The 25,625-nt window shown below is 37.1% G+C and overlaps 1 protein-coding gene across 1 annotated transcript; it reads right to left on the bottom strand.

Moving 5' to 3' along the window:
- Window positions 1-14,501: 14,501 nt before the first annotated feature.
- Window positions 14,502-25,198, bottom strand: LOC114353254 (zinc finger and SCAN domain-containing protein 12). The gene is made up of 16 exons (XM_028305171.1): window positions 25,100-25,198; window positions 24,902-24,992; window positions 24,146-24,334; window positions 22,776-22,896; window positions 22,093-22,215; window positions 20,623-20,786; window positions 19,837-19,948; window positions 19,480-19,589; window positions 19,302-19,399; window positions 18,533-18,839; window positions 18,039-18,119; window positions 17,513-17,669; window positions 16,528-16,650; window positions 15,589-15,687; window positions 15,008-15,087; window positions 14,502-14,683 (listed from the first exon to the last, which is right to left on the bottom strand). The coding sequence occupies exons 1-16, from the start codon at window positions 25,171-25,173 to the stop codon at window positions 14,654-14,656; spliced, it is 1,959 nt and encodes a 652-aa protein (XP_028160972.1). The 5' UTR covers window positions 25,174-25,198; the 3' UTR covers window positions 14,502-14,653.
- Between the last annotated feature and the right edge of the window lie 427 nt (window positions 25,199-25,625).

Raw genomic sequence — 25,625 nt, 5'->3', positions numbered from 1 at the left:
TTTAGTTTCAGTAAGTTGGCTTTTACTTTTTTTTTTTTTTATTTAGGAACCAACGGCGTTACAATGAATAAATCTTAAAGTAACTTAACTATAAGTATGGCTAATTATAGGTTTCCCTGGAATATCCTTAAAGTAAATCTACACCGTTCGGATTACCGAGACGCAAACTCAAACTCGACCATATTTCATAATTTTCGTAACATTAACCCTACCATTTGTTTCTAGCCCTAAGAGTCTAATGCCCATTTTCACCATCAATCCCTAATTTTTAAGTGACCCCTATAAAAACAAAATTCCTATCGTGTTTGTTACCTGAGGGGACACTGAAAATTAGGGATTTATGGTGAAAACGGCTATAAGGAGCTCAGATGGTGAGAGCAGTCGCCCGGCAAGTGAAAGGTCGTGGGGTCGTTTCCTACCTTAGGCAATTCGACTATTTCATGTTAATTAAAACCCTACCTTGCTTTGGTAACTTTGCCAGTTCTGAGAAGAAAAAGCGCATGAGACACGGGCACTATTTTATATCTCTCTATACATTTTATACTCACTAGTGTGAGATAGGCAGTTTGAATTCTAGTTCAGTCTCTAACTACTGCCAAATCTTCTAGAGTAAGTGGCTGCAGTGTTCAGTAGTTTTTGTAAGTAGTTACGATATTTTCAACTATAATTTTTTTAGAAGCTCTGTATCAAAGAGTTAAGAATAAAGTTTTAGGCTAAAGCAGTAGTAAAAAGTTTTATCCAAGTTTCAAATCTTGCTAAATGGTCATATCAAATATGAATTTGATATGACCATTTAGCAAGATTTGAAACTTGGATAAAACTTTTTACCTCTTTTTTCGTCTCTCCTTCGAGCCAGCTTTTATACGTTTTATGATATACCCAACCAATACGTAAGTGCCACTTCTATAATGTTTTATGAAACAGATACAACTAACCGTAAGTTCATCAACCCTGCAACAGTCGTGGCTGCCACACAAATTACATAACGCTATATCAATAAGGGGCTTGCTGGCGCGAGTAACGAAGTGTGAGGCAAATCGCATCAGGGCAGCGGCTTCACTCGGCTTATGAACTCCCGATATGTATGGGTTTATGAAATAGCTATAGACAATGGGAATAATAGATAACAAATAAATTATGAAGATTTTGACACAAATTTGAATTAACATAAGGTGTGTTTGATACGGAATTCTAAAGAAGCCCTTATCTATTAGCTATAAGTGTGAAGCAAATTTCACTCGGCTTATGAACTCCGATATGTACGGGTTTATGATATACCTATAGACAATGGGAATAATAATAACAGGGTATTAGTATTACTTTAACCCTACCAGTACTCCGGGACAATAAATGAGCCAGTGTTGAGAAGAAGTATGAGGCAAGTCGCATCAGGACAGGCACTTGCAGTTTTAGAAATCGCTTTGGCAGACCAATTATGAGATGTGTTGTTTGATGACCATTCTCAAAAAGTCACACTGCTTATGAACTCCGATATGTACTTATTTATAGTTAATGACTACGTATTTTTACTGGAATATACTTTTTATTTCAAAAAGTTTTCCAACTTCGACAAAACAATACAATACAGAGGTTTATTTATTCCAAAATCAATCTTCAAAGCAGTTTCCTTACTACTAAATGTCATTGAAATCGCTTTAAATGCAAAAATGTGTTGGGCCAATATTTTAAAGCCGGCACGTGCCCGTCCGGAAGCGAACCCGCACTAACGTGCATCGGACGCCATCTATTACACGCTCGCGAATGGTATATTGGGCCATGAGTTTGGAGTTAGTGAAAATTTTAAGTAAAGGAAAACGGCATTATATATGGACTTACTTACTTATTTCCTTATCACTGAAACATTCATCACAATAAAATCAATAATTCGAAATGTAACTATTCCTTCTGTTTGTAGCAATTATTCTTAAAATGGGTTGATTTTTAGAAACATAGTAAATAGTTTATTGGTGCTATTATTAAAAAGAGTTATTTTAAATATCTGCTTCTTTTATCAGCTAGTCGGTTAAAATTCATAATTTCATTTATTTTCTGCAGCTAAGACTTTTGAAAAGTGCTTTTACACAACGATTGGATTTAATTTCAGAATTAGTTTTATTATGATATGGTAGTACCTACTACCATAATAAAACTAATTCTGAAATTAAGGTACGTTACGTTTACGTTGTACGTTAGGTAAGTTATTAAAATAATACTATGTAGATACGACTTGGTAATGTTAAACAAGATTAATTTATAAATTAATTTCTCTTAAATGAGATTATTAGATAAAGCTAAAGTAAACTTGAAAAATGATATTTTTGAAAAATGCACCAATATCCTGATGCGTCGCCTGTACATAACTAAACTTTTCCACCCCAAAGCTGGGGGATCCAAGCTATCTTCTAACCCCACAATTTCGCCATAAAATTTAAAGTTGAAATAAAACGTAGGAATGCGTGGGACGCCATTGTGATTCAAATTCCCTCCCGTCCCGAATTTAAATGATAATCATGTTCAACATTATGTATTATTGTTGATATTTATGCGCGTTTGGGCTAAAATTGTTGGTGAAGGGAGGGAAAAGAGTTTTATACCTAAGTTTTTTTAAGATTTCAGATGTTTGAGAATGTAGGTTTGCAATGTAAAAGAAAGAAAGAAAACATATTTATTCGGTATCACACTTAGATTAAGAAAATATCTATTACCAAATTCTGCAAATGATTTCTATAAATTTTTGAAATGAATAGTACAAAAGCCTACATATTCAGTCTGAAAGTAAATCGTTTCCTAAGCTAGCTCTTGTTAAATTAATACTTTTTATTATAATAATGTAGCATCTTAAAGATTTCATTGTTGTAATAGTATGCATTAAATTATAAAAGTAAATTTCGCCCTAAATTAACCTACTTTCTAGTAGGTGTGCTTACCCAAATATTTATTACTCAAGTATACAAACTAGCGCCATCTAGTAATAAAGAAGAAGCAACAAATGCAAAAAATCATGGAACAATTTACATTATTTATGACATTATTTGATAGAATGTTATAATTTATAATAATTTAACTATTATTAAAAAATAAAATATTAACGGTGGACCATTAAAATACACCTAAATCAAATTACCTATTATTCCCGTTTAACGTATGTTTATGAGTAACATGATAACATCACAACTCCAATTTAAATAACATGCGATTAATAAAAAATAAAGATGTTAAAAACAAAAAACAATTAAGAGCAGTTCATTCAACGTCATAAAAAATTCATCTCTCTTTAAGAGCGATCATAAAATCCAATGTTCAAAACGCACCCTTTCAACTTGCCAAGTATAATAGCGCAACACAAAATATGTATTTTATATCACCATGAGTGATATGACACTTTGAAGGCGTTGCGAATTAATAGTATATTTGTGCAAACTTAAAAAAAATGTTTAAAAAAATTCAAAACTCGTATTTTTTTGAGAATAGGGATCAAATTTGAAGCCCATCGGCATTTTAGGGTTGAAATAGTAACGTTGCACTGGAGTATTATATCTTATTGTGTTTTTAACACTTCGCCCCCGTAGCGGCGTGTGGGGCGCACGGGGGCAGTTGGCACCCTCGCTGATTAGCGTTCTAAATCTATGGGGGACGCGGATGGTGGTATGCGGAATGTAGTTTGTTAGTTTTATAAAATGTTTAAGGTCCACGAAATACTATTATTGTAAATGCTTGAGAAACTCCTAGAATGTAACAGTTTTTCGACGCTGTTACTAGTTGAACGCTAAAAATTTATTCGGACAGTATTTGGATGAGAAATAAATAGCATGAAATCCACTTCTTCCGTTCCGTTCCGTTTCAGCCGAATGACGTCCACTGCTGGACAAAGGCCTCCCCCAAGGATTTCCACAAACACCGGTCTTGCGCCACTCGCATCTAGGCGCCTCCCGCGACCTTCACCAGATCGTCGGTCCACCTACTTCTTCTTAAGTAGGTATGATTCTTGGTATTAAATAAATAAGTAATAAGTTTCTAACAATTTAATTAAAGTAGCTGTACCCTGTTATTCGGTTTCTCATTTAAAAAATATCAAAAATGAAAATATGAAAATATTAGGACTTTCTTTTTCTATAAATCCAAATTCCATTGATAGACAATCTTCAAAGTAGCTATCCATGAACACAAGGATACCTACTTATTTTTAAATATATTTTAATTAATTGTAAACACACATGAACTTTGAAAACTACTATCGCACTACAATAATAATGGTTCCCTTTCGCATAATCCCATTTAGTTATTCAATAATATTTCGTATGTTTATTTAACATCTTAAACTGTCGCCTAATGAACTGCCGGGGCCGTAAGCCTGTTTGCCGACATGTTCATCTTATTATACTAATATCTGTTGTATTATGCAATGCAGTAAATAAACATGACATAAATTAAACCTGGCAACATTTTTTTGCACAAGCAATTTGTTAATTGCACAACGATTTGAGCAAACACAAATTATTGACGAATTCAAGTACCAATAAATGCATAGTCTTACGTTTATTTTATTTCAATAATAATTAGTATCACTTTTATTTCTATTAATGAAATGAATCTGGCTAAAGTTTTTATGAATTTCCTTGAATGAAATAGTTCAGACAAACGAATCGGTAGATGCTCAGTAATAATTAAGTAAAAATAGTTACTCTAGAAATATTACCTTGTCATTTTTAACTCATCGCAAACACGTCAGATATCACAACTAGCGAAAACTTAAGTAGAAAGTTTTCCTAATCCAAGTTTTGCTCCACTTTAAATCCCTCATTTAAGAATAAAACCGATAGTAACGCTAACTTGGGACTTAGAAGACATACAATGTTTATTTCATGGATACTTAACTCGCCATAAGTGTTCCATAATAGGCCCATTATTTTTATGAACCTATCAAGAAACAATAACCCTCCCCAATAGTTTTAAATCTCGATCATTAACCGCTTTATTTTCAAAATGGCCGCTAAACTGTGCCGGAAGTGGCGCGCGCGCCGGAACCGTGATGCCATCTATCGTGCGCGTCACTTCCGCTGTGAAATCTGCAGGAGTAAGGGTGACTTGTGATTTAACTGTTTGTAGGTATGGTAATTGATTGAGGAAGCGTGGATTGACAATGTACTATGCGCCGACCCGTGTGTACCTACCTACTTGGCTCTAGCTAGAGGGTATGTCTGCAGATAATCTGCATTTATCTAGTAAAGCGATTCAAGACCGAAAACTCAAAATTTTGTATCCATATAGTAAGGAAAAATAAAAAGAAATTGTCACAACCAGCTTCGTGTTCAATCAGCAAGTCAAGTTTCAATTTTCTGTAGGTACTCACTTGTTCACTAATCAATATTATACTTAATGCAAATAAGTATGTAGTTGTATTCTAGCTGTACATAAATTTTGAATAAGTGCTACCTAAGTATTTTTCAAAATATTTTTCTTTAGATTTTTTTTTAAAGAACCGTAAATAACTACTATTATAGTTAGTTATATCCTCTTCAAATCCTTGGATAAAACTAATAGCTGTAAACATTAAATTCGGCATCATAACAGACAAACGCAACTTACAATAGATCATTCGTTGCGGTTACGAAAAAATCGGTTTCGGCTGAACGAAAATTCGTATTGTAAAAACTGTGAATTCGTCATGCCCACCCCACGTAGACACAAGTGTACAATGACGTCATTAAGTTTAAACAATTTCACCTCATTATAACCCCTGTTGGTAAGGTTTAAAGACTAGAATTCTGTGCACAAAATAATGTGGGTGAATTATGTGGCGTAGGTATGAATTTAAAAATAATAACACGTCATTCAATTGCCCGTCCCTCTGTCTTTTCGATCCAGTGTTCCGTAATTCATGTTTCGGTCGTATGTTGATTTTGATGGTTATTTCTTTGTGCGTTTCCATTATAAGTAGAAGACGAGATTTTTTACGTGACATATAGGTTTAAGATCCATCATTTTGGATCTAAAAATCATAAAATATTACTGTCACAGTAACAAAAGTGAAAATATAGACAACTTCTTCAGTTTCAATCCAGTCACTTCAATCGTAGGACTCTGAGCTAAGAATACAAGTAAAATAGCTTCTTGTAAAAAGTCGCAGACAGGTTATAGGACAAAGTTTGTATCCAGAAGTAAACTGCTGCTGCTGATGATTTAACTTTTCCCCGGGAAGGGCCTTCGCTGGATGGGTTTTTATTGGCGGTCGAGCTGTATCTAGCTGTATAAATAGTCCAGATGATAATGATGATCATTGTTCGCAAAAATCGGTAGGTACAAAACATTGGATACCAATCTCCAAATCTAAACCTCGCCCCGGGTGTTAGGAGTCCGCGATTTGTGGTTATTTACCTCCGTCAGGCGCCATTGCGGGCCGCTCGTGCGGAACCCGATTACCATTTCAATTCCGTTTTTAATTTTTGCCACACGCGTTCAACGGTTGACGTGGGCCCTATTCTGATACTTTACAGTGACTACAACTAGAGATATCTTTTTTTATAACGTTACTTCAATCACTGTCCGTAATAATAAGCACTTCGTTAGATTTTTTATATAAAGTATATTTTTCTTTTCAGTGCAACAGTCGATTTTGGTATTACCTTGGTATTGATGGTATTTCAAACATACTATTATTATTATTCCGTTTTTGTAGCATTGAGGAATTTAAATCTATCTGAAAATCCGTCCGTTGAGAAACTAAAGCTCTAAGTAGGTACTACTTACTTGTACTGCAACTAGTTGCCAAAATTCATATTAAAATAACAACATAGTATTATTTGTCTTGTTTCTTAAGACTATGAAATTAAAACGCAGTGAAACGCTCACTTTTAGAAACGGAATCGGAGCCAGCACAGAACAATACGTCGGCAGTTTAGGGTTAGCCAATTTTGTGGTATTGTTCGGATTTTAAAATAATTGACTGCGCGAATTGAATAGAGCTGCATTTTTATTTGACAGAGATAGAATAGGGTTCGATTTAGAGCAAAATTGGTAAATGTAGGTAGATATTAACTTTAACCGTGACTATAACCGTAACCGGTGTTTTTTGTATGGAGTTTGACAGACTTTTTACGTTTTTTAAAGTTATAGTCAGTGTTTTGTTAAAAATGTGAAAAAACCCTCGATGTAAAATAAATGCCAAACGCTTAGTTTGAACTGAAGGAGTTTATTAAGTTTGACACTGAGGTTTGACACTAGTGTTGTAAAAGCCCGCGTCTTTAGTGGGAAAATATTTTGGGAAACTTAGTAATGCTTAAAAAATATGTATACGTTTTTTCCACTCTTTTTTATCAAAGCATCACATAGAAAAAACACGCATTTCCATTACTTTTTTAGAATAAATCAATTATTTATCTCGTAAATTGAATTTCGACCTAAATCAAACGCCAATCAGTTTAAAAAATCAATTTTAACCCGTAAGTGCTCTGGATTACCATAATAATTGTCTTCGTTGAAATTCGTCATCAAGTTTAATCCAATCAAAAACTGGAGTATTCTCGAGTGCGAGTTAGTCAAGGGTTCGCGAAAAGCTGGGCAAATTCCAAAAAACTCCTTTGTCCAAACAAGATGGCGCCAAAATGTCAGGATCAACCCTTCCGTGACATCCTCATTGGAAATTCTGTTGGGGATTTGTTGGGGAACACGCACTGGGCGGTTTTAACGTTGGTATTTTTCTTTTCTCAGGAGTTTTATTTTGTTTCCAATCTCTAGCCAAGCTCTACATTCAATTTTTACAGTCATTATTTAATTTCTATCTTTTACTTGATAACTCGTTTATATCATTTAATAACTCGACCATTTTCATTTAGGCAAAGAGGACTCATTATAACATCATAGAACAAAGTCAATGCCCCTAAATAGAAAGTATCGAACCTACTGTAAACCATAAATAGACAACTGTAATATTTGCCGTAATTTTGACAAAAAATAGTCACTTCAACTTAGTCTCTTAGATTTAAATTAAACTCAAATATAACCGCATCGTTGAAAAACCCAGTGCGTGCTAAGAATATTTACATAGTACGCCCCAAGAAACTGGCGGAGACTTTAAATCTAGCAAATTTACTAAATCTAGAGTTGAACAGATTTCGCGTTGGGCCAGACGACGGGGGCTGTCATAGACAAAACGTGCTCTAGAGCCGGCCAAGTTTGTGTCTATGGCACGGTGTAGGGAAGTTTTGCTCTCTCTGTTTTGAAGAACCATCTTCAAAACAAAAGTCTTACTGAAAAGAAATTTCGATATAGTTTTAAAAAATAGTGATATAACAGAAATAATCGTAGAATGAATTAGGAACCATATTCATCAAAGTTATGTAATACTCCATGTAAACCAATACTACTAAATATTAATTCATTCATTCTTTAAACTGTATTACTTTATCATATTCATGATTCATAATGTTTCTAAATAATTTAGATTTTGCGAGCGTGTATTGATCGTAGGAAATAAAAATTTCTGAAGGCACTGAAAATACACGACTTCGGTCGAGTGCGCGGCACAAAATTATAATGGTGGTGTATTTTTTTTTCATTTGTTCTTTCTATCTTCTCCTTACGTATTGTCGAACTACTCCATTGGTGCAAGCAGGTCCCACCTGCATATTTGCGTTCTGGCTCCCAACGAATCTAAGCCGATTTGTGTGGCGAGACGCGGCTCGGATGAGAAATATTTGTTCTTGCTACGTTGATTTTGCCGTTTAGACTGGAGAAGTGTGTTTTGTGGACTCAATACAGACATACAAGAAGTATTATTTACGTGAATTTTCCAGTCCAAAACGGAATCGTTAAGTAGAAAATACAACAAATTTGATGGAATCATTAGGAGATTTAGGAGTTTTGATCTAGAGCGATTTTATTATTAATTATATTACCAAAAATCTATCTTTCTCCTTAATAACTGGTCTAATTTACAGACAAAGTGAGGGCAGTATGTAAAGGCAAAGTACTAATAAAGACTGAGTTTCGTCATTAGATTTGATAATGAATGCTTTGACATTTTATATTTCACACGAAAATAAATCAACCTTAGAAATCAACGACTTTTCACTCCGCACGTGTGTTACATATTAATTTATTCCACCTTTCAACACTCGTACATAAAATTATCATTCCTACCTCTCTTGTCATAAAGTTTATTTTGGCTCCATGTGCTTCTGAAACAGAAATGAGTTTTCTTTGAACAAGCGACAAAGGTCCGTTGTTTTATAATAAACAAGGAAAATATCATACGTCCCTGTTTGAGACTCTTTGAATTTTAATTTTCTGCTTCTGCTTTATGCTTTTTGTCAATGATTTCAAAAAGAAAGGTTTTGCCTTCCACACCTGTCATTATTTTGCGATATTTTAGCGCTCGTTAACACATTTTGCATGACTGTTTTTTTTATTCTTACTACTTTCAATTACTCCTTCCTTATTTTTTTATATTTTAAGAAAATAAATAAATGCATCACCTATGGATTTCTAAAATAAACACTCGCTAACAGTTGGCCTCAGCGGGATTCGAACCACAGGACAGGCGGTCGTCTACAATAAAATATGTTTACGCCAATAAAACTTAATATAATACGCAATAACCAGATACCCCGAGGCAGTCAATCAGTCCAACGAACAAATGGGATCACAACTAAAATCAAATTAAGTGGTATTACTAAGCCCCTACCGCAGTGGGAGGGTTGAATTTTTGTCAAGTTTTGTTGCACAAACGATGTTGTAGTTAAAATGCATTGATTTTGCGTGTTCTAATAAATTACAGCACAACACTTTGTTGGAGAAAAATGCTGACTAAAGCTTGAAGTAATTTCTTGAAAATAAATTCATGTTTTTGGTAAGAAATGGTAGCATGATAAAAAAAATCGGTTAACTTTCGGAAAACTATAGTTTGTACGAGAGCGTTAATTTAACATCGACTTAATATTAATATGAGATCAGTTTTACTAATGTAAAGCAAAGTGACCACCAATTTGCCTACCCTCAGGATCGCCATTAAAATCATATTTTGTAAGTCGTACAAAACAAATTGAATCTGAGAAGCGGAGTCGCACAGAAATTGCATTACCAAAAACGCATCGCGTCCCCATCGGGGTATAATTAATTTATGTAGAATTTGCGGTTTACAACGGAGCGGTGAAGATGTAGAGACGCTGGAAATGGTTATTTGCACTAGGATCAAACTGAAAATAGTAATTTTTCTTTATTTTCTTTTCTCTTTTTCATATAGTTGAATGTTTATATACAGGGTGGAATTTTGTAATGCCACCTGGAGGGAAAGTACTCTTAATATTGTAGATAGAAAAAAATTCTCAAAGAAAACATTCCTTTATTTTTTAAAAGAAATAGAACTGCATTCAAAGATTTTCAAAATTTTGCTTGCCACACCCGGGAATCGAACCAACTAAAATCTGTTAAAAATTACACCCTGTATTTTTATTACATCGATCGTCAGGGTTAAGTATAAGGATGAAATCTCTGTAACATACTTGATAAATCAAATGAAAGGAAAACCATGAAATCTTAAATTATTGTAATAAGTTACAAAAAATTGTATGGTATGGTAGTGAATTTTCGAAATTTTTTCGAAAATCTTTGAATGCAGTTCTCTTTCTTTTCAAAAATAAAGGAATGTTTTCTTTTAGTAAAAATTTATATCTACAGTATTAAGAGTACTTTCCCTCCAGGTGGCATTTCAAAATTCCACCCTGTATACATGCTAAGATCAATGCTAGTGACGTTTATTTCATGCTTGAAAGAATATTTCACATTCTGTCTTCACTATACTGAGAAAGAATAAAGTTAAAACGACAACTTTCAGTGTTTGGGTTAAATAAGCTTTTTACATTGATTGTTTATTTTTTTAAGCACGCTGAGTTTTGCAAAAACGGCAACTAGACCATAGTAAATATTAGAGTACTAGATGGTGCCGGTTACAATTTTTTTAAATAACTTAGTTCAGAATGGTCAGAATGTTCGTTCATTTTCTCGAACCTCAACAATATTGCTGGTCAGAGTTCCACCTACTCCTTCCACGGAACCCTACATCCAGGACACCGACCAATGCACCCCTGGGCGGGGGCGGGGAAAGACAATGTCGAACTAGTGTAATCAGGTTAGCGAACAATTTGCCTGTGTGCCCATGCGTGGGATATGCCGCAATCTGCTGTGCGATTGCTTTTTTGAGCCGCTGTTTCGATTTGCAAACTTTATAGTGCTATGGAAATTTCGCTGGGAAATCCTTTGAATTGTTGGCTTTGACTGTTGCAGCAGGAAGCGCATTGAAATAAAAGTATGATGATTGAAACGTCTTGAGTCGTTTTTTTTGTATTCAGGTACATAAGTAAGTAACATGAAATTATCCATAGTGATACCAGTGGGATAACTTCCTTCGTATAAATAGCAACTGTCATTCTACTATTTTTATTTAGCCACGAAAATTCAACATGCTTTCTGTTATTTAAAAACTGAATCTACTATAGTAAATCCTTCGACATTCCTCTAAGACTCATCCGACAATTAAAAAAACCCCTAACTATAATCCGTCCCAAGTGTGCCGCCTCCCAATTACACTGGACACAAAATAAAAAGCAATGTCATAGCTCATTAAAGCGCGGAGTGCGTCAAATCTGTGTATTGAGACGTGCGCACGCGCAGTTGTGACCAATCGCTAATCCGGGTCTCGTGCGAGTCCCGTGCGAGTCGCGTGCGGCGCCCGTGCGAGTGACGGCAACTCGTGAGCATCGTTAGAAATATGCAACGTGTGAAACGAGATTGTGTTTTTGAGTGCATTTGATTTTGACAAATTGAAATGTAAGAGATGGGTAGGGAGGAAAGGGATGCTGAAAGATAAAGATAGGTCACTATTGGGTACATTTATCTCTGGAATATCGGAGTACATTTACCTATAAAATAACTACAATTAGGCACTACTAATAAAACTACGTCCAAAATGAATCTTTTGGAAGGATCTTTTACTTTTTTTCCAATAATTTGGCTCTACCTAGATACTTTGTGAGAAAAATGTGCCAGTGAAAAGAAGCAGCGAAAGAAACCCACTCAGACACCATTAAAATCATGTAGTAACATAGATATTTGTGTAGATTTAGCACTCAAAACTAAATCACTTGTGAAATAAATCACACAGCAACGTATCACACAATAAATTTCTATAACCTGTCCGTTCCTAACAGGCAATTAATATAATGAATTGACTCCACCACCCTCCATTTCCCGTTTTCTCACATTAAAAAAACTAACATTTATATCCTACAATAGTTGCATTATATGTGTGAAATATTATATTATAATGGCACGCGACTGCAAATGGGTTAATACGTGTATTAAGGGACAAAGGATAAAAAAGGGAATGACATTGATATCATAATCAAAATATGAAATGATTGGGGGAGTCGAGTGGGATTTGTCGACGCCCGCTGTTTGTTTTAATGTTTTCGCAATTGATATTTTGTTTGTTGTTGGAATGTGTATTTTGGGTTTTAGAGCTGTTGACACTTTCTGAAACTAGCTAATTTTTAATCTAATATTAGCTTACCCACTTCTAAACAAATATACAATATAGATTTACAAAAAATAAATTTTATAAAATCCGATTTGTATGAAAATTAAAATAATTAAAATGAAGATATTAATTTTCTGACTTCACCATACCATTTATATGACCATGTTAACATGGGCTAGTGTCGGCTCATATACCCATTTACCTAACACCCTGTATAACTACTCGTAATGTTGATTAATGCTTCAGCGGACCTTTGACGCAAAAATACTGACTAAACTATCTTGTGTAGTTATACCAAATGACAGTATCTGATTAATTTCAGGCTATATTTTCAGGATTTGCTGAAAATAAGAATTTTGAGCTTAACACACACTATAAATCCGTAGCTTGGGAGCGTGGAATTTATTTCTATAGAAATACATTTTTTTCAATGACTGCCGTTAACGCGCATTGTGCGGCCAGCACCAGACGCCACTTCTCCGTTCGCACGAAAAACCGATAAAAAGCGCCCAACACGTGCTGGCATTATACGATAACCGTTGGGGGCGGAATTAGACAACCCTAGTTTTCTCTAATTCACTCTACACTCCAATTTCCACCTTATGACTACGAGATAAAGTGTGTTTTTGGATTGTTATTAATTGATTAGGAATAGGGTTGACGAAATTAAGACTCAGCTCGAAGGGTTTAATGTCGAAAATGGTTTGGGAGCAAACCGTTAGTAGGGTTGCCAGCATTTTCTCTATTTATTGGTGGGAAAGACGCGTGTCAGATCTAACACCAGTTTTAATATTTTGGGTCGCGTGGCGGCCACGTGCGGGCCTTTGGTAAAAAACTGGACGAGCGTAATTCGCGTTTTATTGTCGCATTCTTCGTGTTAAATGTTATGCGATTTTTTTACTCTGTGGTTATTGGCAGAGCTGTCATTAGCCGAATTGGCTGGTTTCTATGTGGCTGGTGTTGAATGGACGTATTGGAGTTTGCAATGAGTTAAATTTTAATGTTGAACAGTTACTCGTTGGCTAATGAAACGTATTGTGAAGTATGAGAAAATTCTATTTTATTTTAAATTCACCAGAATGAACTTTCGGAACTTTTTAAATGCAATGTAGTACATATTTATGTAAGTAGGTAGGTAACGAATAAATAATATTTGATTGACTGGATGCAAAGTGGATAAGATTATAGATAATATTAACTTTATGTTACATAATTGTCATTAAGAACCCCTAAACACTGTAGTAATGTTATTTTTCACGAATCTCGAACGAACAGATTGAACTGTTCTTTAACAGCATGCGTCTACTCATAGTACTACTTCATTGTACTTAAAAATATAGATACCTAAAAAATATTTACTTTTCTATTTAATATTTCAGGTCAACGTCTCTCTCAAAATAAAAAATACAAGTCATCTAGCGCCATCTATAAACTGCATTTGAAACTAGCGCCAGGGGTGGCCCCATACACCAAAGGGCCAATTTCCGTCCACGTGCCGACAACAATGCGATATGAAGACTATACTGCGCCGATATTACTGCGATATAATAGCGATGTCATAATAATGCGCTGTTTACATTGAAGGCAGGAAATTGCCTTTTTTGCGAACTATTCATAGTATTTAGCGTAATATCCTTTTTTTAGCGCAGTGAGCGTAAAAATATACATAATTATTGGTAAAAATTGTGTCATAAAAAATATGTAAATATTAATTTTATGACGGTTGTGATATTTTGATGAAAGATGTTGAAATGTGTAAGATATAAAGTTGTCATTTTATAGACGCGTTTTGATATTTTTATGACATTTTTTATAACCTAAGCTTTTATTTTATAAAATAGAAAATAGCCTATCTGTCTGTTTGTTAATAGATTTGTTGAATGTTGAGTTCACGGTTTACATGGTAAGTTTTACCTCTGTATAAGAAGGGAATATGACGATTTTAAATAAATAAAAAGATAATTTAACTGTTAAATTGTATATTAAAAGTAAAACAACCCAAACTCATTTTCGCTTAAGTCTAACACAAATCGACGACTTCATTCTTCTGGAGTTTCCAAACAAAACAAAAAATAATAAAATAAACAATAACTCTGTAGAAACAAAATAAAATAAAGAGGTTTAGTCCGAATCGGACAGCTGGATGCCTTCCTGAAAAAGGTAGGTTTCTTTTAATCATAATGTTGATGGCTTACAGAAATTCATAAATTATGATTTTTAGTTATCAAGATTGCGGTCAAAATATTTGTAACTTTCTCATAATAATTGATTTAACATTATTACTACGACAGTAGACACCCTTTAGGTGTTAAAGCGTATGTAGCTTGATTTGTTTTAAAAGCATATTTGATTTTAGATAACTCTGTTTAAAACAAGCAACCATTTTACTATTTTTAGACAGCATAATAAGTGTTTATTTTTATCGATTAATTATTTAATTGTAAGTGTGTGGTATGTAAATATTGTAAAACTTACGTCAAATTCTCCGATGAAGATGTCAGAGTCATCGGACGGTGGGGGCTGGTCGATGTTGTCCACGGCGGTTATTTGCGGGCCTAAAAAATAAAAAAATAAATAATCACAGAGCGTAATTTGTGGGAGCTAGGTTTCAAAAGTCATAATTTAAGGTTTGTTTTGACGCTACCTGTAGGCTTAAGATGCGCGCCGCGTTAAGCGGTTATCACGCCATTTTATCGATTTTGCCCATACATTTTGACGTCGATAAAAGTTATCACGGCGCGCATCTTAGGCCTACTGGTGTAGAGCATCAGTTTAAAATATTATAATTATTATCAGTCGATTCCGGGCCCGAGTTTGAGAAACCTAACTATTATACGGATCGTTTCATCCACGAAGAAGACGCGCCCCACGGCCCCACCAATTTTTGGCCGAGGGAAGCGCGGAATGCGTTTGATCCGAGCAATCCGAACGTCATTATTGTAGTGTGCGTGTGTTGATGAGCACTCATGGATAATTTAGCGTGTACCGATAACACTCAAACATTAGCGGAAGAATGGTAAGGCGCGTCGTCGTCATATTTATAGTGTTTCACTCACCCATGGGGATGCACTCCATGGGCTCGAACAGGTCCATAGGGATGAGGTCGAGCGGCGGCGACGGCGCCGGCGGCGGCAGCGAGCAACTCGACAGGCGCACTGCGGATACCAACAACTACGTAAGCGCCTCATCATCAGGACATTTCGCCGGGAAAAACTTATCCAACTCCAGTGTAGCCAGGATAACCGCCAATAAAAACCCAGCCTGACCGCCAATAAAAACCCAACCAGTGAAGGCCATGGCCGCTTGACACGGTGGGAACGAGAGGTGGGAATACGTGTACGGGATACGCACTGCGGATACCACGACTAGTAAGTACCTCATCATCATCAGGCTCTGGGAAAAACTTGACCTGGTTGGTTTCTTAATGACGGTCAAGCTGTAGATCCTGGCTGCACAGGAGTTGCACCGAGGGAATGAGAGGTGGGAATAGTAACTATGTTAGTGCATCCTTATCATGATTAGCTCATTGAATGTGCATGACTCGATATAATTCACCAGATGCAAATATAGGATTTTGCCTATACTCTTCACGCTGGTCTATAGGCAATATCAATTTAATACTTTGTAGTTCGCCTTCCTACTGCCTACACTGCGAACTTTCTAGAATGGAAGTGCAAACATTCAACACCCAATACTAACATTCTAGTATGATGAGAATAATTCTAGGAAGACTAAGGCCCAGAACAGACCGTGAAACGCAACTGCAACTTTCTGATGATTCTTATGAATGAAACTGAAACTAAAAGTTTCAAACTGGACGCGTCATGTGTGGTCTGATGGTCTCTCAACGGACGCTATGGCAGAAACTTAGATGCAACTCAAAAGTAACTAGCAGTTGCAGTTTCGTTGCAGTTGCGTTTCACCGTCTGTTCTGGGTCTAACGGAAATATTTCCCCTGGAATAAAACATTTGTTTCCATTCATTTTAAGACTCACCAGACTTAATCGAAGAGTCGTCAAAGTCATGAGCGTCCAGGCGGCCGGCGACGTCGGGCGTGCCGCAAGGCTCCACCTTCACCTCCCCAACTGTAAAACGTTGTTCCTGGATAGTCTGGCCTCCTAGAATATTGGCCTAGTTATTATAACATTCAACATTTTAAGGTAGAAACATCATCAAATAATATTAATTAAATCTAGAGTTGTGTTATTATTTGGCAGCTGCGATACAAGCGTGAGCTTAGTGCAGAAGCCGCTGAAAATGTTAAGTCTGTACTACTTAATAGAAATAAAGCTATTATTTATTTATTATTTATTAGTGGCCATGACAATGTATTTTGGTGGCAATGTTGCTTTTTAGTTAAAACAAAAATAATTTAATTACTTGCGGTCTTTCGTTTCCTCTTTTATTGCACGAAAAAGTCACAATCCGAACTTGATGGTTCATGTATTTCTCTCAGTGTATTCTTTAATCAACCTCTTATACCTAAGTTACTTATTATTTTATTTGTATTTATTCAGGTGTTACTTTAAAAGCGTTAAATAAAAAAAATGTTAATGTAATGTCAAATCAAGCTCAATAAAGACAAGAAAATACGATACCGTCCTTCGGAAGACGACACTGCAAACCGTCGTTTTAATAAAACTATGTCACACACGTAGCAGTACGAATTTAAATATTTATTAGAGCACTATGTAATAACACGTTCCAATGAAGCTTGCCCACCACCACTTCGGGAAAACATATAGGCCAGTGGCCACTTTTTTAAAAGGATGGCTAAAACAATTTGGATGACATTTTCACGAAATTATTTAGACTAACATTGTATGTAGATATTATTACGTTGTCATTAGGAATATTAAAAGTTTTCTTCATGATATTTTTACTAAGACCGCCTAAATTGTGCAGTTTTGATTTAGTATTTATGTATTTATTTTGAACGTGTTTTGTGTAGTGTATAACAAAGTATCTATACGAACATACCATCAGCAGACAAAGCAGTGTGATAGGCATGGTGCGGCTCCTCGACGGACAGATGCAGTCGTCCGCCGTTTTTGATCTTCGGCACCACGATGGCCACCACCGGGACTCGAATCTGGACCGCGCCGCCTATTTCTGGACCTGCTGCTTCGTTGACCCCCTGATGATAAAATGGTAAATAACTTGTATGATACTTCTTAGGGCATCAACCACAAGGTGGACCGACGACCTCATAAAGGTAACAGGAAGGCGCTGGATGCAGACCGCTACCAACCGGGCGATATGGAAAGAAATCATTGGGGGAGGCCACTGTTCAACAGTGGCCGTCCTGTGGCTGAAATTAATGATGATGATGATGATGCATTTTACTACCAAATATTTTCTTACAAATTTAAAATCTACTTCATCTATTAAGTAATAAATCGATGATTACGATACCACCATCATTCTATGGATCACTCAAGAGCATACTTGTTTAGAACTGAACACCAAAATTAGCTAAATGCTGCAGTATCTTTAGTAAACTTACCTCAGAAAGATCGTTTTCATCGTTCTTGAGAACAATTTTACCACCCACTTTCAAATCTTCAGCAGTAGCTGGGACCAACATCTGATAAAAAAACGAATAATTATTACATTAATTAAAACACATTATAATTAAAACACAACTTACTTATACCATACATAAAGCTTAATTTCAAATTATTCAATAGATCTACGATCTAGTAAACGAACCAAAGTCGCTGACATAGCCCGACGTATTAGCAAGCTGAAGTGGCAATGGGCAGGGCACATAGTACGCAGAACTGACGGCCGATGGGGCAGAAAGGTTCTGGAATGGAGGCCGCGTACCGGAAAACGCAGCGTGGGACGTCCACCTACAAGGTGGACCGACGACATCGTAAAGGTAGCAGGGAAGCGCTGGACGCAGGCCGCTACCAATCGATCAACATGGAAAGCATTGGGGAGGCCTATGTTCAGCAGTGGACGTCCTGTGGCTGAAATGATGATGAATAGATCTACCTGTTTCCCACCAGGGAGCTTCGTATCAATAACCTTCACCAACACAGGAGTTCCATTATTCGGCTTCAACAACGCAAAGGGGGTCTGCCTAGTTGCTAAAGCAATCCCCATGTGATAGGTCTTGATGGGGTCCACAATGACCCCGCTGCCCATGGCTCCCATGGGGTTGTCCTGGCCCCAGGATGCCCCAGATTCAGGGTAAGGCTTAGGAAGCTCCCAAGACTTCTGCCAGGCTGATGAGGATCCGTCAACTGAGGCTAAGTAAGGTCCGACTGAAGAGGAAACTTCGCAGTGGTCGCTTTGCGGTCTGAAATTATAATGGCTGTACAATTTTATTGAATCAAATACCCTTTTCATGCTTTGCCTGTTGACCTAATAAAATAATAAGTCCTACACATGGTATAAACGGCTGGATGAGGGCAGCGCAGGACCGTTCATTGTGGAAAACCTTGGGGGAGGCCTTTGCCCAGCAGTGGACGTCATTTGGCTGAAACGAACGAACGAACGATGGTATAAACACGAAAAAAGTTTCTGTTCTGCTAGAACCACTGCAACTTTTTTCGTGTATCTCTGCCCTAGGGGTAGTTTGATTCCTACCTCTGAAAAACAAAATTACCTATGTACCAGTAGAACTAAAGGAGTAAGACCATAATAGGCAACTACGTGATTTACCTATAAGAAAAATTATTTTTATTTCGAAAACAATAGCGATACGTCATATAGAATACAATATTAATAAAGATTAAGTTTAAGGGTAAGTAAAGTTTACCTCGATGAGTCTGGTGTACTTTCAGCCATTGGAAGACCTAAACGGGGAATGTTTCGGCTTCGAGTATTGATGGGAGGGCATCCGTCATCAGGATGAGCCTAAAATATAAATAGTTGTTGATTCTTACTATCACCAAATACCATGAGATATTCCATAAACTTAAGGGAATTCAGTTTACCTTGTTCTTGTGACAGACAAGGTTTGATTGTTGGTTGAAACCCTTCAAACAGATGTTACAGCGATAGGGTCTCTCATTCGTGTGTGTGAAAAGATGGTTTCTCAGATTTCCTGAAATTCATAGCATAATAAGAAACAGATTTTAATGTTTCTCGTTCCATTTCAACTAAAATAGAGAAACACCAGCGGCCGCCAGTCTGCTTGTGACCACGGCTGCAGCATACCAGCCGAAACGTCAAGCCGTGAGCCTAGGTAATAAAAATGTAGCGTTGAGACCCGTTTCTCTATTTTAGTTATTATGAAACAGCTTGTAGATTTTAAGGTTATGTAGGAATAGGATAAGGAAGTGGAATGTAACCTTTCTGATGGAATCCTTTAGGGCAGAAATGGCACCTGTAAGGTTTCTCATCGGAGTGGGTCTTGCGATGGGAGATCAGGGTGGAGACGCGGTTGAAAGTCTTGTGGCACACCTAGATAGAGAAAATGTTACAGATTTATCAGGTTGGTCAGTTTTTGGAGAGAAAGAATAAGTTATAAAAATTAAGGAACAGAAGACGTGCAAGAGCAAAAAAGACCCTTGAGCGGCGAATGATGCATAGCTCCGTATTGGTTTCGACGTTCAGACAGCAGTGATTTAGCCATGTGCTTATATTCGTCGTCGTCGTCGTTTCAGCCAAATGACGTCCACTGCTGGACAAAGGCCTCCCCCAAGGTTTTCCACAATGAACGGTCCTGCGAATGCGATGCCCGCATCCAGGTTCTTCCCGCGACCTTTACCAGATCGTCGGTCCACCTAGTAGGAGGCCTGCCGACGCTACGTCTTCCAGCCCGTGGTCGCCACTCGAGAACTTTCCTGCCCCAACGGCTTATATTGCTTTCCCTTTATCTCATAGCATACTAAAACAACCTTAAGAACCTGAAGAACAATCCTTGCAAGCGTGTCTTACACTTGAGTTGAATGAACAGTTGAGACGACTCTTTCTAGACCAAGTGTAGTTACTAAATTATCGCCAAACGCTTTTACTAAAAAAGAAAGCATCGGGGGAGGCCTATGTTCAGCAGTGGACGTCCTATGGCTGAGATGATGATGCTATTAATAAAAGAAAATAAAGGAAATAATGATAAGTATGTACAGTGTACAGACCTCGCAAGCGTAAGGCCGCTCAGCAGAGTGTATGGCTCTATGCTGGCTGAGGGTAGACAGCTGGCGGAAGCTCTTGCCGCACGCGTCACAGTGGAAGTTGCGCTCGTCAGTGTGCGTGGGTAGGTGGCGCATCAGCGTGTACTGGTGCTGGAACTCTCGGCTGCCTGGATGGAAAATATTCCATTACTAAAAATACCGAAGTAAGTATCGTCATCGTCATTATTTATTTATTTTCCACTGCAGGAACAAGATTCAAAATCAGTCAGAGGCAATATTTTTGCATAGTTTGCAGTCAGCACAAAACTATGGAAAACTGAGTCAGCTAAGTAGCTAAGCTAATCTTACTAAGCTCTTGCTCTGCAAGCAGAATAGTTCACGTATTTGTTGTCCCTAAACTAAGGCGCAGACCACCGATTTTCAGTTGGCCGATAGTTGGGCCCGAATTTGTATGAAAAATCGGCATAAAGAGTGGGAGAACGACGGTACACGGTAAAGTAAGTATGTTTTCAAATATAACCGCTGTATACAGGGTGGAAACGATAAGTGATCTCACTCGATTATTTCTAAACTATACAAGATATCGAAAAAATGGTTACTGATCCTGAAAGTGCTTGACGAGCTCTTTCAAACGGTATTAATAATAGGTTACAGAATAAACTTGACTATCCGAAAATTCAATGTTTCCAACTTCCATACATTTGGTAAAGTTACATAATATTAAAAACTACACAAGATATCGCAAAACTAGTTACTGATCCTAAAAGCGCTTCACAAGCTCTATCCAACGGTATCAACAATAGCTTACAAAATAAATTGGATCTATCCAAAAATTCAATGTTTCCACCTTCCATACATTTAGTACTATCACAGTCATGGCACTCATCTCTTGATAATATTATAGCAAGTAGAGCTTAAAACTAATGTTTTCCACAAATAATTTCAAATAAGATGCAAGTTACGAGTTTATTTAACCGACTTTTTAAGTTTATTATTTAACAAAAAATAAATTACACTTCTAATATTGTGTGGTTGGCATACATTTAGTAGGTATGGAAGCTGGAGACATTGAATTTTCGGATTGTTCCAGTTTATTCTGTAACCTATTATTGGTACCGTTTGAAAGAGCTTGTGAATCACTTTCAGAATCAGTAATCAGTTTTTCGATAGCTTGTATAGTTTAGAAATAATCGAGTGAGATCACTTAACGTTTCCACCCTGTATGTTCAAAGGACAGATCAGGAATACTACAAACTCGTTTAGGTACTTATCCTACCCACCAGAACTATTTTCGTAGAACATAGAACTCCCATAATCCCATATAGCGTGCCCAAACAAATATTTCGACAACCCAGGACAGACTGTCCTGGCGCCTCAGAAGGAGAGCCGACCCCAATTAATGGGAAACAGGGCTAGGGAAAAGTAGAACATAGAATTCCCATAAAATCAAATGGATTATGGTCTCGTACTCACATATCCCGCACTCCCATAGCTTGACGGTGCGCCCGTGTCGCTTGACGTACTTCACGTAGTGGAAGCGAGAGCGAGGGTCTGCCTTGTCCACTTTGCATGTGCCCGAACCGGTTTTTGCGCGATCTAGAAATGATAAAGTAAACATTTTATGTAGGTTTCTAGCTCTACACTCTTTCGCTGTCAGTAGTTGTAGTATCGAGATTACTCAACAATAAAATATCTATTAGGTTTAATCTGGTTCTGCTTGGTGTGATCAACACTTCAACAGGTAGGTACTGTATTAGGGGTAATGGAAGATCAAGATTTGGTTCCCGAGTGGGATATTACGCATTATTGCAAAAAAACACTGATGCCTTCCAAAAAAAATCAACTCCATAATTTTCAGACAAATACTTTTCGCGATTAATAAAATGAAAACTGTTTTCGCGCTTGTCTTTTCGCGCAAGTGTCCATGTGCACAAATGTCTTTCGCGCTAAGTAGTGTCTTTCGCGCTAAGTAGTGTCTTTCGCGCTCATGTCTTTTCGCGCTAACGTCCATTCGCGCTAGTGTCTTTTCGCGCAAGTGTCCATGCGCGCAAATGGCTTTCCGCGCTAGTGTCTTTCGCGCAAGTGTCCTGATACGCATTAGGTTGGCTCGCCTTTTGTACTTGTTTTTTGGTTGCAAATAAACAAATGATGCTTACCGTTGGAAGTGGAGGACACGAGGGAGGGCTCCACATACGGCTTCCTGCTGAAGGTCAGCCCGTTCCTGGACGTCGAGTGGAACACTGAGCTTGAGGTGTCCGCCTCTTGCGACTGGCTCAGCTGGTGGGAGGTGGAAGAAATAGAATAAGAAAGATGGATTCGATGATCAACACACACATAATATTATTATTATACTAGCTGACCCGGCGAACTTCGTACCGCCTTAGCGTAGAGATTTTCTTAATATTTTTTTCCGTAAGAACCATCCTTGGACTTCCACAAACATTAAAAAAAAAGAATTATCGAAATCGGTTCAGCCGTTCACACGTGATGCCGTGACAACGCGAAACGGGTTTCATTTTTATATATATAGATTATTAGCTTTCCGCCCGCGGCTTCGCCCGCGTGGAGTTTTGTCTTTCACAGAAAAATTTTATTACGCGCGTTCCTGTTTTAAAAACCGGGATAAAAACTATCCTATTTCCTTTTCCGGGACTCAAACTACATATCTCTATGCCAAATTTCATCAAAATCGGGTCAGTGGTTTTGGCGTGAAAGAGAGACAGACAGACAAAGTTACTTTCGCATTTATAGTATTAGTATAGATAATTTTCGTCAAATAAAAAGAGCGTTGGAGGGTGTCGCTACTTGTCTCCACGGAAAACATAAAACAGTACTGAAAATGTTAGTTCGTGCACTTACGACATACGACATAGGAGATCTGTGGTATTGATTTAATAGAGTCTAAGTTCAACTTGTGACCACCTAGATTTTAATCAAAATTATTCGACCATTCTAAAAACAGTGGAATTAAGAACTCTGTTTGTCTAACTAACTACACAGTAATAAGTATTTTTTTTTTTTTTTATGCTAGACAAGGCAGGTATTTGACCGCAATCGCACCTGATGTTAAGTGAGATGCAGTCTAGGATGGTACATATCTGCCCTGTAAGTGCCTATTCACTCTCGCCTTGAAAGCGCCCGGATTATAGTGTTCAGGAAATACAGCAGCAGGCAGCGAATTTATAGTATAGTCGACGACGTATCCGTAATAATTTGTTACGGCCACGTTCTACATACTTAGAATAATATGACGCGATTAGAGTCGTCAAATTAACCATCATCACTTATCATCCATCATGACCAAGCAAGTTATAAAAAGTAAACCTAGTTATACGTCGCACTGTAAGGCACAGTCCTCCCCCAAACTGTGCATCGACACCAAATCTTCAATAAAGAGGAACAGCGTATTCAAAACTTCTAATCTCCGTTTACCTTTAGGCTGAGCACCTAGTAACGCATATTATAGTCTCAATCTAATTAGGTACCTACAAAATTGACTGAGAGCAAACTAGAGTACAAAACTTACCTTCATCTCATTCTTGAAGGCAGCATCCAGGTCCTTCCCAAAGGTGGTTTGCCCTGTAGTCCCGAACCCCGGCTCGGAGACGAGAGAGGCGATGTTGCCGTCCTCTTCCGTCCATGCGAACCTGGCCTGCTGCTGATCCAGGGTGTCAGGGAAGAAGCCATCGCGGAATAAGGATCGGGAGACGTCCAGCTATAAGGGGAATTCGTTCGTTTCAGGTAGTAGGCCTAGGATACGCGCTACGATAAGCGGTTATCACGCCATTTTATCAATTTTGCTCATACATTTTGACGTCGCTAAAAGTTATCACGGCGCGCATCTTAGGCTAGCAGGGCATGCATTTACTTGTTTTGGGGACAATAAACGTTAATTTATGTATGCTTAAAAATTTTAACTTTTAATTATTAAAAAGTTCACAGGTTTCTTATCCATTGGGAATAACAGGTAAATCTTTAATGACAAGAATATAGTTAACTCCTAAATCAAAAATGTTAATAATTTGATATTATGAGTAATATAGTAAATAATTTGATTAAATATGATAAAATAAATAATTTTATGAAACGACTTTCATATTTACATACGAATTTGAGTGAATAACAATAAGTATTATTTAAACCACATAATTTTATTTGAACATCTTACCAATACCCAAATCATGTCAGTTTATTTATTTACAGAGCATCCATGTTTTACAACATTTGGCGGGAAAAAAAAGTTTGTTACTTGCTTAAAATCAAAGAGTAAAAAAAAACTTACATCATTCCGCCCGGAGCTCGATAATAGCGACTCGCTGCTAAACACCAAGTCCTTTTTGTCATATTTATCAACTAAACAAACTTCACGAATGCTGCAACAATAATAACTCAAGTAAGCAAACAGTAAATAAAACATAAGCGAAAACAAATCAACATGGCTCCGGAATCATTTCATTCCAAAATAATCGAAGATCGAAACCTTATTATCTCGTCCCCCGGTCGTAGGTAACTGTTATCTGGTATTTCTTTTATTTCTTCATCCGAGAACATCATTTATTTTTACCAATATTCAATTATTTCAACAAAAAACTCGAGAGTCGCGTCAAACCGTCTTTTTTCGGGACGTCTATTGTTCTGTCACCATGGCACGCCGCGTTCTAAATATGAATTTTGAGTTTGGATTTCTTTTTAAATTTTGCAAATGGCGTTTTGGAAATTGGTTCATTATGCGTGGCCAACTAGATCGAAACTCTTTGGTGGAAAAATATTGTTGTGATATTTATTGAAATGCAACAAACTTAAAATTACTTACATTTCAAATATTATTTTATAAAAAGGCTATCTTCTGAGTAAATTTTCAAGAGGTTTATTATACCGTCTAAGTGGTCTGCTCATTTCGTTCCTGGGGCCACTCGAAGACTTGAAGAATACTTAAAACATCCTTCCAGTGTTTGCCGAAGGAAATTTTGTAAAAATAAACGCTCGACGTAGGCATAAAGTATCAA

The sequence above is a fragment of the Ostrinia furnacalis genome, unplaced genomic scaffold (assembly GCF_004193835.3).
Source record: "Ostrinia furnacalis isolate ACB-3 unplaced genomic scaffold, ASM419383v2 OfSCF1638, whole genome shotgun sequence".
Lineage (NCBI taxonomy): Eukaryota > Metazoa > Arthropoda > Insecta > Lepidoptera > Crambidae > Ostrinia > Ostrinia furnacalis.
This window is presented reverse-complemented; position numbering and strand designations above follow the sequence as displayed.